This window comes from Hippocampus zosterae, chromosome 11 (genome assembly GCF_025434085.1).
Source record: "Hippocampus zosterae strain Florida chromosome 11, ASM2543408v3, whole genome shotgun sequence".
NCBI lineage: Eukaryota > Metazoa > Chordata > Actinopteri > Syngnathiformes > Syngnathidae > Hippocampus > Hippocampus zosterae.
This window is the reverse complement of record NC_067461.1, coordinates 18,037,298-18,053,286: the sequence shown is the minus strand read 5'-3', so window position 1 is coordinate 18,053,286 and position 15,989 is coordinate 18,037,298. Positions and strand designations below refer to the sequence as shown.

The 15,989-nt window shown below is 41.6% G+C and overlaps 1 protein-coding gene across 1 annotated transcript in view; it reads left to right on the top strand.

Annotated features, from left to right (window-relative positions):
• LOC127610097 (inositol polyphosphate-5-phosphatase A-like) overlaps nt 1-15,989 on the top strand; it is a 161,145-nt gene that overhangs the window by 81,517 nt on the left and 63,639 nt on the right. The window contains exons 7-9 of the mRNA XM_052079831.1: nt 246-298; nt 2,763-2,882; nt 13,068-13,152. Coding sequence (XP_051935791.1) covers nt 246-298; nt 2,763-2,882; nt 13,068-13,152 — 258 coding nt within the window. The remainder of the gene's footprint in view (nt 1-245; nt 299-2,762; nt 2,883-13,067; nt 13,153-15,989) is intronic.

Sequence of the window (15,989 nt, the reverse complement as noted above, 5' to 3'; positions counted from 1 at the left end):
CAGATGTCCACACTCTGCATGCCACTTTTTCTCCATCATTGATCAGTGTGCTTATTATTTTCGGAAAACAGGCATGAGAACATTGTGTTTTTCTGAACACTTTGGCCTACAATGCTAAAGTATTACAATGTGAGTCATGGTAGTGGTACATGGAGGGCTAAGTGACTTTATTTTTTAGGTGCGACGAGGTGCACAAACTTGAGAACCTCAGCACTGCCTGATTTCATGTGTTTTGTGCTTTGCAGTGCAAGTGGTCCAGAAAGGGATTCATCAGAACGCGATGGGCCCTACCTGACTTGTGAGTCTTGTTTTTCTTTTTTTCTTTTTTTTTTTGGTAGATCCCTACAACAATGCATCACATCATTGTCTAACCCTGAATGATTACAAGTCTATCATTGCGAATAAAGACGACAATTAAAATACGACCGCCGTATCTTTAGGGATGGAAACCCAGTACTAAACTGGCCCGGAGGCTATTTAAGATCTCCACCCTTAACGGTAGTGTTAACAATATTGGAGAAATTACTCAAATTACATTTCAATAGGTTCATTCTTTATGAACATTATTTTGCACCTATTTTGCACCAGCTTGGGAGTACAACCGCTCAATCAGCGGCTTTCAAGGCTTCGAAGAGTGAGATCGACTCACACAGCGCGAGCTGACGTCCTTATATTTGTTGAGCTCTGACGCTACGAATGCAACATCCAGGCGTTTCACTCTTTTGGCGTGGCTAAATGATTTCCACCCAGTCAAATAATCTTTTACTAATGTAAAAGTTTGGTTATTCTTGGTTTGATTGGTTATGTCTGGCGATCGGATAGGAACGACGGAGGACATTGCAACGTCGTCGCTCAATGCATGGTGTCACAAGGGCAATCATTCATTGAAATGTAATTGGGTGGGAAATTCAAGCATTTTTGACAAAAATATAAAAAAAAATGTGAATCCCATCTCACAAAAGTGCTTTTTGCAGCCCAACTGCATGTTCCAGTTTTGATGCTCTGCATAAATTTTTTTTACACTAAATAATTGTTTATATCACGGTTAACAGTATAATAGCAATTTTTTCACATCATTTCTTTTTCTCTCAATAACTGTTTTTTTAATGTATTTCTAACATTTATGTCATTGTAGTTGCATGACGAATGCATTTATTTTTTAAAAAAAAGTGTTTTAATATTTTTGTTTGAGTGTATTTCTAACAAAAAAAGTGCAGATAAGACTTCAGGCACCAGATTAATAACTAGCATTGTTAAGAGTAGTAGTAAAAGAATTAAAATCGTTTGAGTATCCGTCCCTACATCTCTTCCATTTCACCTAGAAAAGCTGTGTTTGACAGAGCAGACAAGAGAGTTCGTAGCCGCATCCTTTCCGGGCAAGCAAGCGGGGATTTGATTAGACATAATCATGTTAGTCAAGGAGTTGCATATGACAGATGACACAAAACATTACATGCAATTGAACCTGTGTGGGGGGGAATGCAAATGCAGCTTCAAGTTTGCAAGAGCAGAGTACGGTGGGTGAAAGGGCGGGTGGGGGTGAGTGGTAATCTAATAAAGGTATGACACGAGAACTAAAGAGTTGAAACGGTATGCATTTAATAGGGCCGTGATGTTTGACAAGCGCAAGCGGGGCGAAAAAGGGAGCGACTGGTTAAGTAATAGCGATAAAGGAGGACATGCACGCATCATTTTGTTTAGGATCCCGCCGCAGAGGAAACCCCGTGAGTTAAGAGCAACCCTTTCATGCTCCAAAAAGAAATAAATAAATCAGAAGCAGAATGATACGATCAGCAAAGATATCGTCATCACTACACACTGAGCTATCGCCTCCATCTTGACATGACAAGATGAATGAAAGCAGATTAGCTCATTTGTGCCTCGACTGCTGAAGATTCTTACAACACAGATGGTCTTAATAGTCCAGTGAACCTCCAACGTTGTTCACAATACGATCCAGAGCATTGGAAAAACACGTCTTCTAGAAGGTAATCTTTTTAAATTTAAATAACACCAACACATCAATGGAATTAATGGTCGTGAAGTTGAAACATTATAAACTATCTTTACGCTTGTGGTACCGTTTAAAGATGTTTGCCCAAGTAAAGTTGGGTAAGCTGAGCAAAAATACTGGGACAGCACTGAAGTCATATTTCTTTGAATAAGTCACATTTTTCTTCTCTAGAGAAGTTAAGAACCCTCATGAGGCTGTTCCTTCCTTAAGACTGAGTAAGGTTGCAATTGATTGATTGAATTCTACATGTGAGAATGTCGTAACATAAAAAAGACAGCCATGATTCAACTAGAATAATATAAAAATAACGGGGAATTGCACATATTTGGAAAGGAGTAGGAAGGTGTCAGACTCATTTACCCCTATCTTGACTTCCTTGTATCATTTTTCTTATATGAACACCAAGTACTCCTGTCATACAAATTTTTAAAAATAGTATAGTCTATACACATCCGTATCCCTATGTACGTGAATACAATAATCCACATTTTTAATGAAAGCAAAATAAAAATAAAAGTTCAGCAAATGAAACAACCATAAAAACATATATAATGTAAGAAAAAGCAAACCCACATTCAGTGTGAATCCTTTGACGTCCCAACTGAAGTTCTGTGATAACGATGGTGATGATGATGATGTGTTGTGCGACGTCCAAAGATTTGTGTCACATTATTCCAAATTATGCATTTGTCTGAAGTTCTCCTAAACCATGTTTTTATCTATTGATCATGATTCTTTTTCATTTCAGTTGTTTTGACCTGGTAAACATCCATCTTTTCCACGACGCTTCCAATCTGGTGGCTTGGGAGAAGAGCCCCTCGGTCTACTCTGGAACCAGACAGAAGGCACTGGGCTACGTTTTAGACAGGTACATTTTTTACATGACTTACCCTATTTTGTATTTGCTGACATATTGAATCCATGTTTGTTTTCATCCATATTTGTGACATTCCGGAACACTCTTGATTCTGTTCACAGCACTGATAAGAGAGTTCTCTTTATACAGTAACTGCTGTCTTCTACCTGGTATCTTAATCCCACATGAATGGCATCAAAATGCACCACATGTCCTCCTGTCGCCTCCACTTTGAATAACTCCACGTATATGGGAGACATAGTTGAATTATGGGACACGTTTTATTTACACCATTCTCTCTTTGATGAAAGAATGGCACACCTTTTAATGGACAAGGATGTTTCCCTGCATTTTTATGATGCCCTTACTTAACGGGATTTACTGGCATGATGAAGATTCTATTTTGATTGAATCCTCCACTTTTATGATGGTTTTACAGCTGCTTTTCCCCCTTCATTGTCAGCTTGTAAATAGATGTAAATAGTTGAGTGTCAGACTTGCAGCAAGGTGGTTGAAGGTTCCGAATGAAAATTCACTTGGCTTAGTGGCATTTTGCACGCTCCCTGCTTTTAAAATGCTCACGTTTAACCTTGCTGTTATTTCTGGGTCATGCGGTTTCGTTTAAAACTTCCTTTTTATCTGATCGGGCATCAGTGGTAAGTGGTGTGAAGTAGAGATGAGGAGCTTTTACATGTTTCGGACAGCCCGTTCTATAGGCCCCCCCAGGCTAGGTTGTTGAGGGTACTGCGCCTCAGTCGTTCACTTTGGGGGAACCTGTCGTGCGCAGATCCGGAGCACCCGAGTGAGAAAAAGGCTGGCAGTGCAGAAGGAAGGGATGAGGAGCACAAAAAGGGTCCTTGGGCTCTGTAAAGGGCAATAAATAATGGGCTGGTCCTTTCACAGAGGCTGCTAACCTTTTGGCAGCCACCAGCAAACTCCATTATCCTCTGCTGATCTGGGAGGACAATGTGCCCGGGCTGGTCTTTGAATGAAGTCCTACCACCAACAGTGTTCCCATTCACTGGTTGGTTGGGAACCATCTTTTTGACTATTGTCCTAAATGTGACTCCCTACCCCCAGAAAGCGGAGCAGGAAAAGGGACAGGGGGAATATCCAAACCCGATCCCCCCTTCCTCTCCACTCCCTTGCCTCTCTGAGCTCAAATCTCTCATCACGGGATAAGGAGAGAAGGAAAAGGGGGCCGCTGAACACACCACCAGCTGAGCTCCACAAGGAGTCATTACAGGAGTCGAACATACAGAGGACAGATCTGTGCTACCGGGCATCAAACCTCAGCTAACACCTTATCTGGGGCCCGGGCGGTATAATGCAGCTTACGGCCCATTGAGAACTGATCTGATAAGCCTTTTCCTCAGTGCCTCTTTTAACTGCTAAATGGTGTTTATCTCCAAAGTGCTTCAAGGCCTCGAGGGAACAATGCTGAGAAGGAACAGCGCTTTGCCAGACCAGACCTCGCTGCTGAGACGCATTAAAAGCGCACAGCTCTGTAGCTTATGCTGTTGTGCAAAGACTCTCACAAGCAGTAAACGCAACATGAAGCAACTCATTTGCTACATATTTTTATTCACGTGTGCAAAATTGTAACAGTTTGCACTGTAAGTTTTAAATATATATTTTAATATATTGAAGTATATCTTCTTTTTTTTTTTTTTTATTATTACAATTGGATATGTTTCTGCACTTACCTAAAGGATGGACCAAGCCCAAGTCTTTCGAGACCGCATTTAAGAAGGCGGCAGTGTAAAGACGTGTGATAAAAATATACTTTTTTTTTTTTTTAACTTTCCCTTAGAAGAAAATGCCCATTGTGTAGTGGAGTTTGTTTCTTTTTCCACGGCTTTTCAGAGTGCTCAGCCTTATTCATTGGAAAATAGTTTTACATTACAACTGTGAAATCCTACCATAAAAGCTCCTTTCGGGACACGCCATTATTTTCACACAAATATAGTCCATTGTCACAGTGCTGAAGTTAATTTGATCAACATTGAGGACATTTACCGTTTTTGTTCGCTGAAAAGGCTTGTTTCATGCTCATTTTCGGACCATTGAAAGGCAGTGATTGGCAGAAAAATAATGTTCCCTTTAACAATTCAAAGCAATTAGTTTCCCATGGGGAGGCAGTGGGCCACACTGGCTACCACACAGCGATGCTTTGTCGTTTTATGGACGGTCATCAGTCAACTGTCAGAGCGTCTCAAAGAGCCCTACAACCTAAATGTTTCCCTTTCGGCTTTTCCCAGAACAACAGGCTGAAAGAGCACAGAGAGGCCGGCAAGTCTTCAGCCAATAGACATTTTGAGCAGCAAGAGGGTGGACCACGGGGAGGATCACGGGGGGGATCCTCGATAAAGCCAGAATGAATTTATTCAAATGGCTGTGTTCACGCATGTGTTATACGAACTGTTTGGACCAAAGTAATACAACAAATTTTGACATTTGATAGACCCAATATTTACACATCCATGAATTTCATTAAAGCGTCAATTGGCAAAGCATGCTCTGAATCAAAAGCGGACCCAATTTTTTTAATCGTACTATAATTACACATCAAGAATCTATTCCTTAATTCCATTATATAACAAAGTGTCTCAATGTGACTGCATGTGACGAGTCACACTGTGGATCTAATTCCTCTTCCTAGGGGGGCAGATCTTAGGTTAATGCTCGGCTACACACACACAGCTTACAACGATCAACTTCAATGATAGTTTTAAAAATAATTTGTATACTGTATAAGATTTCATTTTTTACATTTATTTATTTATGAGATTGTTAGTTCATTGACTAAATTGAATAATTTTCCATCCATTCATTATCGGAGTTGCTTATGCTTACGAGGGCCCCGGCCGTGCATAAGCCTCTCCCAGCTATCTCTCGGTGGGGTACACCCAGCACTGGTTGCCAGCCAATCGCAGTTGAATGATTGTATATAATTAAATTACAATTACATTTTTATAGCCATAAATATGGATATTGATTTTCATCAGCCCATTTATTTTACTGTGTGCAATAACTGTCAAATTCACATTCCTGGTCCCCACCTGTTCCTGGGATGTCTGACGGCATCGGCAGTTTGTTGGTGTTGATTTAATTGACTTATTTCTTATCCTCTGTGTGTCGCTGAAACATCCCACACAGCTCACTTTCTCCTGTGTGGTGTTATTGCTCGAGTGGGTGTTGCAGAACAGTTGTGTTGTGTGAAGGCCTTCTCTGCAGTGTCAAAGGCCCTATCAGGGCCATCCTTGACCCATTCAGAAAGATGTCACCAAGCACATTCTTCACAATGTTTAACATTCTCCCAAATTCTCAACATTTACTTACAATGGATGACCATGCACAGCCCATCCATTGTGTGCAAAGTTGAATTTGCCCGGCCAAATTATGGTAAGTCATCTTGTCAATATAATCGTGACACGGCCCCCAGTTTCACCCTCTTAATCCCGTATCGGTTGTCTATTACGTCCCAGTTTAGCTGTCAATCACTGCATATAATCCTGCTCGAAGGCAGTGAGGAATACTGACTGGAGTGTGAGAGAGAGGGATTGTCTGCTTGCTTTAAGCCTGATATCGTTTGGCTACACGTCTGCATTTTGCAGTATTGGATGTCTTTCGTGTCTTGATCACGTTTCTATTAGCTCATTCAAAGTATTTGTTGTAAAGCAATTTCGATGCAGAGTAAAAGAATAGTGGTGGTTTAAGGAGCCTGGGAGCAGAGTTTGAGGGGGCCATATTATAAATTAGTGTCTGACCCCTGTCTTTGTGTGGCCCCCAAGGAAGGCCCTAAGAAGGCCCAAGCCGAGCCTCAGTGAGAACTGGCCTTGTGAAGAGGCTTTTTCAGGAGTGTCACTGCACGATGAATTGGCCAGGAGAAAGCATGTTTATAGACTGTGTAAAGGAGTGTGTCTTTGTGCTAGAATGTCAGTGACACTGTTACAGTTTGCCTGAATGAACTGTGATTACGAGGCTAATGGGGGCCCCGGATAAGGTGGAGGGTCAGCCAGCGGGGGTTGGAGGGTTTCTCTGGACCCCCCACTCTCAGAGCCTTTTCACACCCAGTAGCTGGAGCTAATGTTGCAATTCTTCGTTCCACACACAAAGGCACAGGGGAAAAAAAAGTCAACTTTCACACCAGCGGGTCAGCAAGAGTGCTTTAGGAAATGATCGTGTAAACAGAATGTTACCTTCTGACCTGTGGCTGATACCTTACACCAGCAGACAAAACAGCCAAGTTTGGGGTATTAGACATGGCTGTTAGCTGGATAAAGCTACAGAATGTAGTCTTGAAACACTCTTCAAGGCAGTTTGGAAACATACCTGTCACACAATACTTTCAGACAGGCCAACTTTGATTTTGTTTTCAAGTTTGAGCTGCCATAGTGGTCCTTTTTTTTTTTTCTTTTTTTTTTTGCAGCAGCACATTTGGGGTACATTGTCCACTAATCAAAGACATCCGTAAATTCTCACATCTGACAAACAATGTCTTTAGCCTTTTCACAGCCCTCCATGTAGGAACAGAGTAAATTTGTGCTGGGTGATAAGGAAAACAATGTTCTATCGCGTTATAGGTCATTTTATATCACAATCATGATATAACACAATATATTTTCATTTATTCAGTAAACAACATTATATATTACAGCAGTCATGGAAAAATGAAGCTTCAAATTTGCTTCATGAAACAGTTATTTTTTTGACTCCTCAAAATGGTTAGTTTAAATGAAGGGGTTCAATAAATGGCGAGTCAATGTACCTTCAGTCGCAGGTTTCTGTATTAGTCCCCCTCTTGTTTTTCATTCATGTCAATGACGTGGGTAATTCGTGTAACTCCGGTCCTGGAGGGCCACTATCCTCCATGTTTTAAATGTTTCCCTCCTCCAGCACACCTGATTCAATGATCGGGTTCGTTATCAGCCTTCTGTAGATCTTGCCTGGAAGATTAGAAGATGCATATTTATATTGCGGTAAAGCGATTCAGAAAATGTTTGCAGATACAGTGAGTGTATTGAATGCATATTATATTAAAAATGAGATTTGTTTTCACAATGCAGTAGCGAGTTTCCATTTTTTACTTTTGAGATCGCCAAAATAAAAGTTTTCAAAATTACATGACAGTAAAGCTCATCTTTTTCTTTTCTATTTTTTATTTTAATAAGTTTCTCTCACCAACACTACTTTTTGTACCTCGTATTTAGATTTATATCTATGTTTTTGCAAAAATACAGTATGTAGGTTACTTTGCTTCTTTTTACATTTGCTAACTTTTGATAGCAGCACTTACTGGATGAATAAATAATTTAATACTGATCTGTTTAATGCCAGTTCAAAACAAAGTCAAAAGTTTTTTTTAATTAAAATGCTTGGAAATATATTTTCGTATATTGTAATTGCAATATAAAATGGCCAATATTGTGATGGAAGTTTTTTTTTCCTATATCGCTCAGCATTAGTGTATAATATGGTGGGATGATTTTGGATCATTTTATCTGGAAAAGCAGATGATTTAATTAGTATGTGACAACTTGTCAAATTCGGATTTAAACTGTGAGGCATCACAGAACATGAAGAATGTATCCAATCTCCGACAACAGTACAAAAGTGTCCCAGTTCTGACTAGGGTGGGAAAAATATGCGCTGTGATGAAAAAGTCACATATCACATAAGTATCACAAGGGCCGTTCACACGGGCACACATTTGCTCCGGTGCTGCACCGAGATATTTTGTTGCGGGATATTTTGCACCGCAGCAAATTGTGTGGAGCGTTCACACGTACAAAGCCGCTGAGCAGGGCAGACCCGGTACAGTGTCGGGGCTGCCCCACTTGCGTTCACACGGCAGTTTCTGCAGCGGAGCAAAACGACAGAAAACAAACGAGCTGTCGTGTTGGTTATTTTTAAAACGTACTGTATATACACAACTCAAGCGACTACTGGACCAGCACGTCCTTCTCGGTCTCCGTGCCTTCTGCTCGAGAGTGACCGCCCAAGAAAACGTAAATGAACGATGACTTCAATGACACTCAGAAAAGCAAACACTAAGGCGCCAAACAGAAAATGAAGAGAGGAAATCACAAAATATATTCTATGTGGCGCGGGGGATTGTGAACAAACAACAAAGGAACAAACAACTCCGAGACAGTCCAGTCTCCTACAAAAGGAAAGATGTTACTAGCCAAGTCTTGTGTCGTTATGAAACAAACACATTACGGAAGTCCGACAGAGCACGAAAGCAACGCATTCTCGCCATACGTACTCTTCACAAGCATTTGCTCTGGAGCAGATTTAACCCAGTTGCGTTCACACGTGCAAATTTACACCGGTGCTGCTTCGCAAACGAGCATTTGCCCCGGAGCAAATATTTGACCCACCTCCATGAGGTGGGTCAAATTTGGTCTGGTAGAAGCTCTTTTCCGGAGCTACGCTGGAGCTAATTTGCACGTGTGAACGCTCTACTGGGGCAGCCCCGGCGCCGCACCGGACCAAATCTTGCCGTGTGAACAGCCCTACATATTGGCAAATAGCTGGGCTTCTTGACTTGAGTGGGACACTATGCATTAGACTTGGAATTAGCTACTATACTCCCGCTACACTTATTAGCTCATCTAGCCAGCTTGCTCCTTTCAGTCAAACCCCTTTGGGCTCATGTCAGTTTCATATAATATAATGTTAAAGTTATAGCTGCATTCCATGTCTTATTCTTTCACCTTCCTGCCCTTCACTCTCACCGACTTGCAGAGAGGAAGTGACCATGCATTAAGACAGGTAGCTGCAACACAGCCCCACCACCAAGAAGTGGCCTCTCGCTTTACGGCCCCATAAATATATTGTTATCGGGGCCTAGGAAGTTCACGGCGAGATTTATCCACACAATTAGTAGCGAGAGTGAGCCAAGTATCCTGAGTCATTAATTACACAAGAGGCTTCTTCATTTGCCTTGATTTCTAACTTTAGCTGTTGGGAAAACACAACAAATAGGTGACAAGTTATTCTAATAAGGAATTTGTCAATTAAACCTGACTCCCCGAAAACCATCCATCCATCCATCCATTATCTGAACCGCTAACTCCTCGCGAGGGTCGCGGACGTGCTCGAGCCTATTCCAGCCGCCTTTGGGCAATAAGCATTCTACACCCGAACTGGTTGGCAGACAATCGCAGGGGAACACATAGACAAACATGTAAACTCACGAGCACACCTAGGGACAATTTAGTGTGATCATTTAACATACCATGCATGTTTTTGGAATGTGGGAGGAAACCGTTATATCTATTAAGTCTGCACAATCAAATTTAATCGTGATCTCTATTTTGCCTCCCATGATCAAACTAAACGACGAGCAAACAGACTGCTTCTAAAGCCTTTCCCAACAGCAGCGGAGAATCTACCACAAATCATGTTTGTTCGCTGAGGGACAAAGGTAGCCAAATGCAGCTCCACTTCTATGGAGCATGATCACCTCTGTAGGTCCTGTGACTGAAAGATGCTGGTGGATGTTGACTGGCAGCCTCTTTATCTTTCAGAGATTGCCTCCCATCCTCATTGAGCTCACTAAACCCTGGGAAGACACTAAATAGATGAGGTCTTTGGGCATAAAAAAACAGTGCTAGACTGAAGTACCCTCTGAAGCACCACAGAGTGGTTGGAAAACTGACGTTTTACCCTTGGAAGTGGGGTACAGAATGTTTGTGGCAGTGCCTACTACCAGAGTGTTGAAAGAACTGGAAATCATAGCCCAGAGCCCGCGCCACACCATCAAAGCAATGTTGGAAATAACAGAGAAGTAGCCAGTGGCTTTGGATTGAAAGAAACGATTCAGGTTGTGCTCCTGCTTGATTGAGTGTTTTGGGTGTTACACTGAAGGACCTGATCTCACTTTCCTCAGCCTAGGGCAGGAGGGTCCTAACCCAGACCAAGAGGGCTGCTGTCTTGTGTGTTTTATGTGTTACTTCTCCAACACACCTGATTGAAATGATCAGTATCGTTATCAGGATTCTTCAATGTTTGGTGATGTGTTGGAGTAGGGAGGCATATAAAATGTGCGTGGCAGCGGCCCTTGAGCACTGGAGCTGGACATGTCTGGCCTAGGGTGTATAGTTAATGTCCCAAACACCTGATGACAAGAAAGGTTTACGACCGAAGATATGTCCCCTGGAACATGTGCTAGGCCACAGTTCCCAGCTGAATTCTACTGTCATTGGTGTTATCAAATGTGTTTGTACGGAACCTCTGAGATAACTGTATTGCCCTAAACTCCACTGTGCCACTTTGTACATTCACTTGGTATGCAAATCAAAACAAATGTTACTTAACAGTGGTCAGCCAACCACCAGGGACAGAATGCATAGTCAACGCCTGCCTCAATAAGCAGAAGCCAAAATTCACTCTTTGGACTAATGAGAGTCTTGTGGAGAAGCTGTTTGCACATTCTCTGTTGAAAAATAACGGATGTTCTGCACCATAAGGCGCATCTTCAATTAAAAATGCCTATTTTAAAACTGTTTTCATATGTAGGACACGCTGCATTATAAGGCGTCTACGCATACAATAGAAGCTACAAAAGTGTCTGCGGTTGCGTTATGCATCCACTAGATGGAGCTACACTAAAGGGAATACAACACAATACTATTATTTATATCAAACCTTCACACCCGCTGCAGTTTTAACAAAGTGCTTTACAGAACATTTAAAATTCTATGTCCAAGAAATGAGAATATTGATCCATATGTAGCTCCCTCAGGATGTAGCATGAAGCACGATACAAAGTCCATGCGAATACAGGGTTTATTAATTGCCAAGCCAAGAGAACTGGTAACGAACACTAACATGAAACATATAAATACAAATGGCATTACAAAACAATAAATGGAAGACGTTATGAAGACAACTGGTTCAACAAAAAAGCACACAAACCTCATGGGCTCACATCCACAAAGGGCTGAATATCATTCGAAGCTATTCCACTAGATTGCAGAAGTTCTTATCAATCATTTGCCATTTATTCAACAGAGTTCGTCATGGCTTTAGCTTTGTGTTCAATGAAACAGGCTCAGATTTCACACCGAGTTAAGTACATTTGTGAGACAAGATGATCAGTTTTTTTTTAGGTATTGATCTTTTTGGAAATTTTTGTTTGGTGGTGGACGATGAGCTTTTTCAAAATTTATATTTCATGTATGCATATTTTGAGCCAATAAAAGTCTGGAAATACATCTACAAAGGCAGTTGGTCTTATCGACAGGCTCTCTTATGTAGCTGAGATTGTACGGTGATAAATTCAGTGCTGTCTCTGAGATGTACATGTATCTTCTTATGATTCAGGTCAGCGCGCTCTAATTTAAGTCAAAGTGAATTAACTTCAAAAACTGATCAGCGTGAGGATCAAAGCAGGTTATCAAATGAAGTGATCTCTTAATGAAATTGTGGGGTCATCTGACTCATAATTATTTTGATTCGAGAGCCTGTTTACTTGTTTCTATCTGCCAAATGAGCCAATGGCAGTTCCGAGAGGATATGCCTATGCCCCACACGCGCTCCCCGTGTTCTCCTGCTGCATGTACAGTACTAACATCATTCAAGTATACGCTCTCTCCTTTGAAAAGACAACAATGCTCTATAATATGTTGGTTACTCCATTTAGCTTCCTGCGATTTTTCGTTTAAAAAAAATAATTTGCTTCGAGTCTTCAATTCTCGAGGGTTGAAGTGTTAAAAGCTATTGTGCACAGCATTTGCAGTCAATGTAAGTGCTATAAATCTGCTTTGTATCATTTTTTACGTTATTTCTCTTATTCTACATCTTCTTAATGTTCAGCATATTTTATGCTGTGATTCACAAATAACGCTTATTCACTGAGCCAGGCTAGAAAAACATTTATTGGAAAATAGATCATGCAAAATGTCAGAATAATCACACCACAAGATGGTGCTGTGACCATCATCTAAATAGTTTAAGGTCAAAGCAGTGGAAAGATGATCCCTAGTAGACCCTAAATCATTTTTATTGGAGAATTATTGAAAAAAAAATATATGAACAAGTTTCGTATTGTTTCAGAAGGAATGTTTTCCATTACACCGTGGACTGTCATGAACGTTTCCCTGCGTGCATTCAGGTCATGTGTGTCCATCACAGATCATCCGGCTCCAAACGTTCTGGCAATCAACTGGTTGTAATGTTTTGCAGGATCACGGACCAGCGATTTGAAAGGGTGCCATATTTCGTCTTTGGGGATTTTAACTTCAGGTTGGACTCAAAACAAGTCATTGAGGTGAGTGCTCTTCTATTGTGTTTGATGAGCCAGCAGTCCACATGCTAAACAGGCTAATTGTGTGAATAACTCTGTGTGATGGGTGAAATATGGACATAGCTGTCCATTAATACACTTAATTCTAGCAATGTAATGTACTATCAAGCTAATTGTGATCTGTGTGTGTGTGTGTGTGTGTGTGTGTGTGTGTGTGTGTGTGTGTGTGTGTGTGCGTGTGTGCGTGCGTGCGTGTGTGTGTGTGTGAGGGACTGCAATATAAAAGTAGTTAAAGTGCTTTAGTATGACTGTGTTTTTAGAGTTATGACTCATTAAAGGTTTCACTGTGGATGGCCCAGCTGTGTTTGCTAACTGTGCCTCCAAGTGCATTGTTATGTTATGCTCCCATTCACCGCTCTTTCTCTGTTCCTTCCTCTCCTGCACCCTCCCCTCTTTCCCCTTCTCTTGGTGCAAATGAGGCCAGCAAGAGGCAAGGTAGTGCTGCCATTCAGCATTCTCCTAAGAGGAGATTCAGAGGGGGTGTTAGTGGCATCACAAGTCATAAAGGCACACTGGAGACTAGGGGTGTTCGTTGATAACAGAGTGGGAGAGCTCCTTGTTGCACGATCTTCTCCCTCCTCTTGAGTACAATGGTCTTCGAATCAGTGGCCCTGTTCAAGGTGTGGGCATTGTTCATTTCAACCAGAAGGCCATTCATGAGAGAAAGGAGGAGGGGAATTTTTCTGAATGGAGGGTTTTTGCTTAAATGGCTTAGGAAGGACTTCACTCTGTGTGGTACACATGGAGAAACCAGGCGCAGGGTAGTCATCAAGCCACTAGGAGGCCTGTAGAACGCCTCTAAAAGTGGTCAACCAAGTTGCAGAAAACATATACTGTACCTCACAGATTCATTCCAGAACCACCTACAGTCAATGAGGAGTTTTGAATCCAAGCTCTGGCTTGCGCCAGCCTTCCTTTGTGAGGTTGGCATGTTCTCCTTATACTTGCATGGGTTTTCTCTGGTTACTCGAGTTTTGTCGCACATTACAAAAACAGGCACGTTAGGTCATTTGATAAGTCTAAATTGTCATTTGGTATGTATGTGAGTGTGAGTATTATGAATTTGAGTGAGAATACGTGTTTGCCGAATGACTGGCAACAACGCTCTCTCTCTCTCTCTCTGTCTCTCTCTCTCTCTCTCTCTCTCTCTCTCTCTCTATTTATTTATTTAATGCTGAAGGGTACATCCAGGTTTTTAGAAAAACTGCTGTTGCCATCCAAGTAATGTCTTTTTAAGCAAGACAATGCCAAACCACATTCTGCATGTGTTACAAGAGCGTGGCTTTGTCGTAAAAGATCGCAGGTACAAGACTGGCCTGCCTGCAGTCCAGATCTATATCATGAGGCATAAAATGCAACAATGGGGACACCCCGGACTGTTGAACAGCTGAAGCTGTACAACAAGCAAGAATGGGGAAACAATTTTGCCTGCATAACTTGAACAATTTGTGTCATTGGTTCCCAAACGTTTTTGAATGATGTTATAAGAAAAGAGGATGTAACAGCATGACCCTGTTCCAGCTCTTTCTGAATGTGTTGCAGCCATAAAATTCAAAGTTGATTCTTTCTAAAAGAATAAAGTTGATCAGTTTTAACATGAAATAATTGTCTTTGTAGTGGATTCAAGACAGCTGGGCTGGGCAATATGAAAAATACAGGCAAATGTTTGGCGACCGTTTGCAACCTTGTACGAAACCTGATGAGAGTGCATTTGCTACCCTTGCAAACACTCGCAAATATTTGCCGCTCAGGGGGATTGGGGCTTAATTAGCCAAGAGGAGGGGGTTTTCCGATTAAGGTTTTAAAATGCTGACGATACTGATCACATGGATTTGGTGAAACATTTTCAATGTGAGAACTACAACTTTGCCCCCCATCTATTATAGTGGTAGCTTCTCTGAGCCTCTGAGTTCTACACCTGTGTGCCGAATCTTGATCACTCCCCTCATGTTTCCTTCCTTGTCCATTCTGCTCTGTGGTAGGTAAGCAGGAACCCACTCCTTGTCTCTAACACACTGACATGCTGTTTGAGTGTGGTCGGGGTCATGACCCCTTTTCCAGGGAAGTGTAAGGCTTGCATCACTATGTGTCCATCTCTACCCCCCTCCCCTCTTCACTTCTCCTTTCATATGCACCTTGGCCCCCATTCACATCCAGTGTGAATACACACACACTCATCTCAACTAATTTGTTAAGGCCAAAAGACTCGGATCGATACACCCACTTTAAGAGGGTGTGACACCAACGTAGGGGGCCTTTTGAGGTTCAGGAAATAGACCTGTGGACAGAACCCCCTCTCAAACCCAGAGATAATTTCTGTTGGTCTTAATGTTTGTTTCTCAAACAAACTGACCCTTTAGTGGCAACACAAGAAACTGCTCATGATGTCATCTAGCTGCCTTAAAGATACTGCTCCACTTCAAATAAACCCGTCCAATGTAGTGGTCAATTTGTCGGATTTAACAGTGACCTATGTATTAGCGACTGAGAGAGCTGTGATGTCACCAATAAACAAATGGTTTGCAACCATGGCACAGGATGTAACTCACAGTCAGTTGTCCATTTTAAGGCCTCTAATAACAATTAATGTCAAGTGGACAATTAGTGCACATCCACCCAAGTGTTTAACTGGATCGATCGCCCATCTCTTCTGAAGACACACGCAGGCTGGCTCTCATTTTCACTGTCTCCTCTGCTGTGCAGCTTATAGCAAATTGTTATGCTGAGGGTATTGTATTTTGAGGTTTTAGATACACCAAACAAAATAGTTTTTTTTTTTTTGTATTGGACGACATTGCACT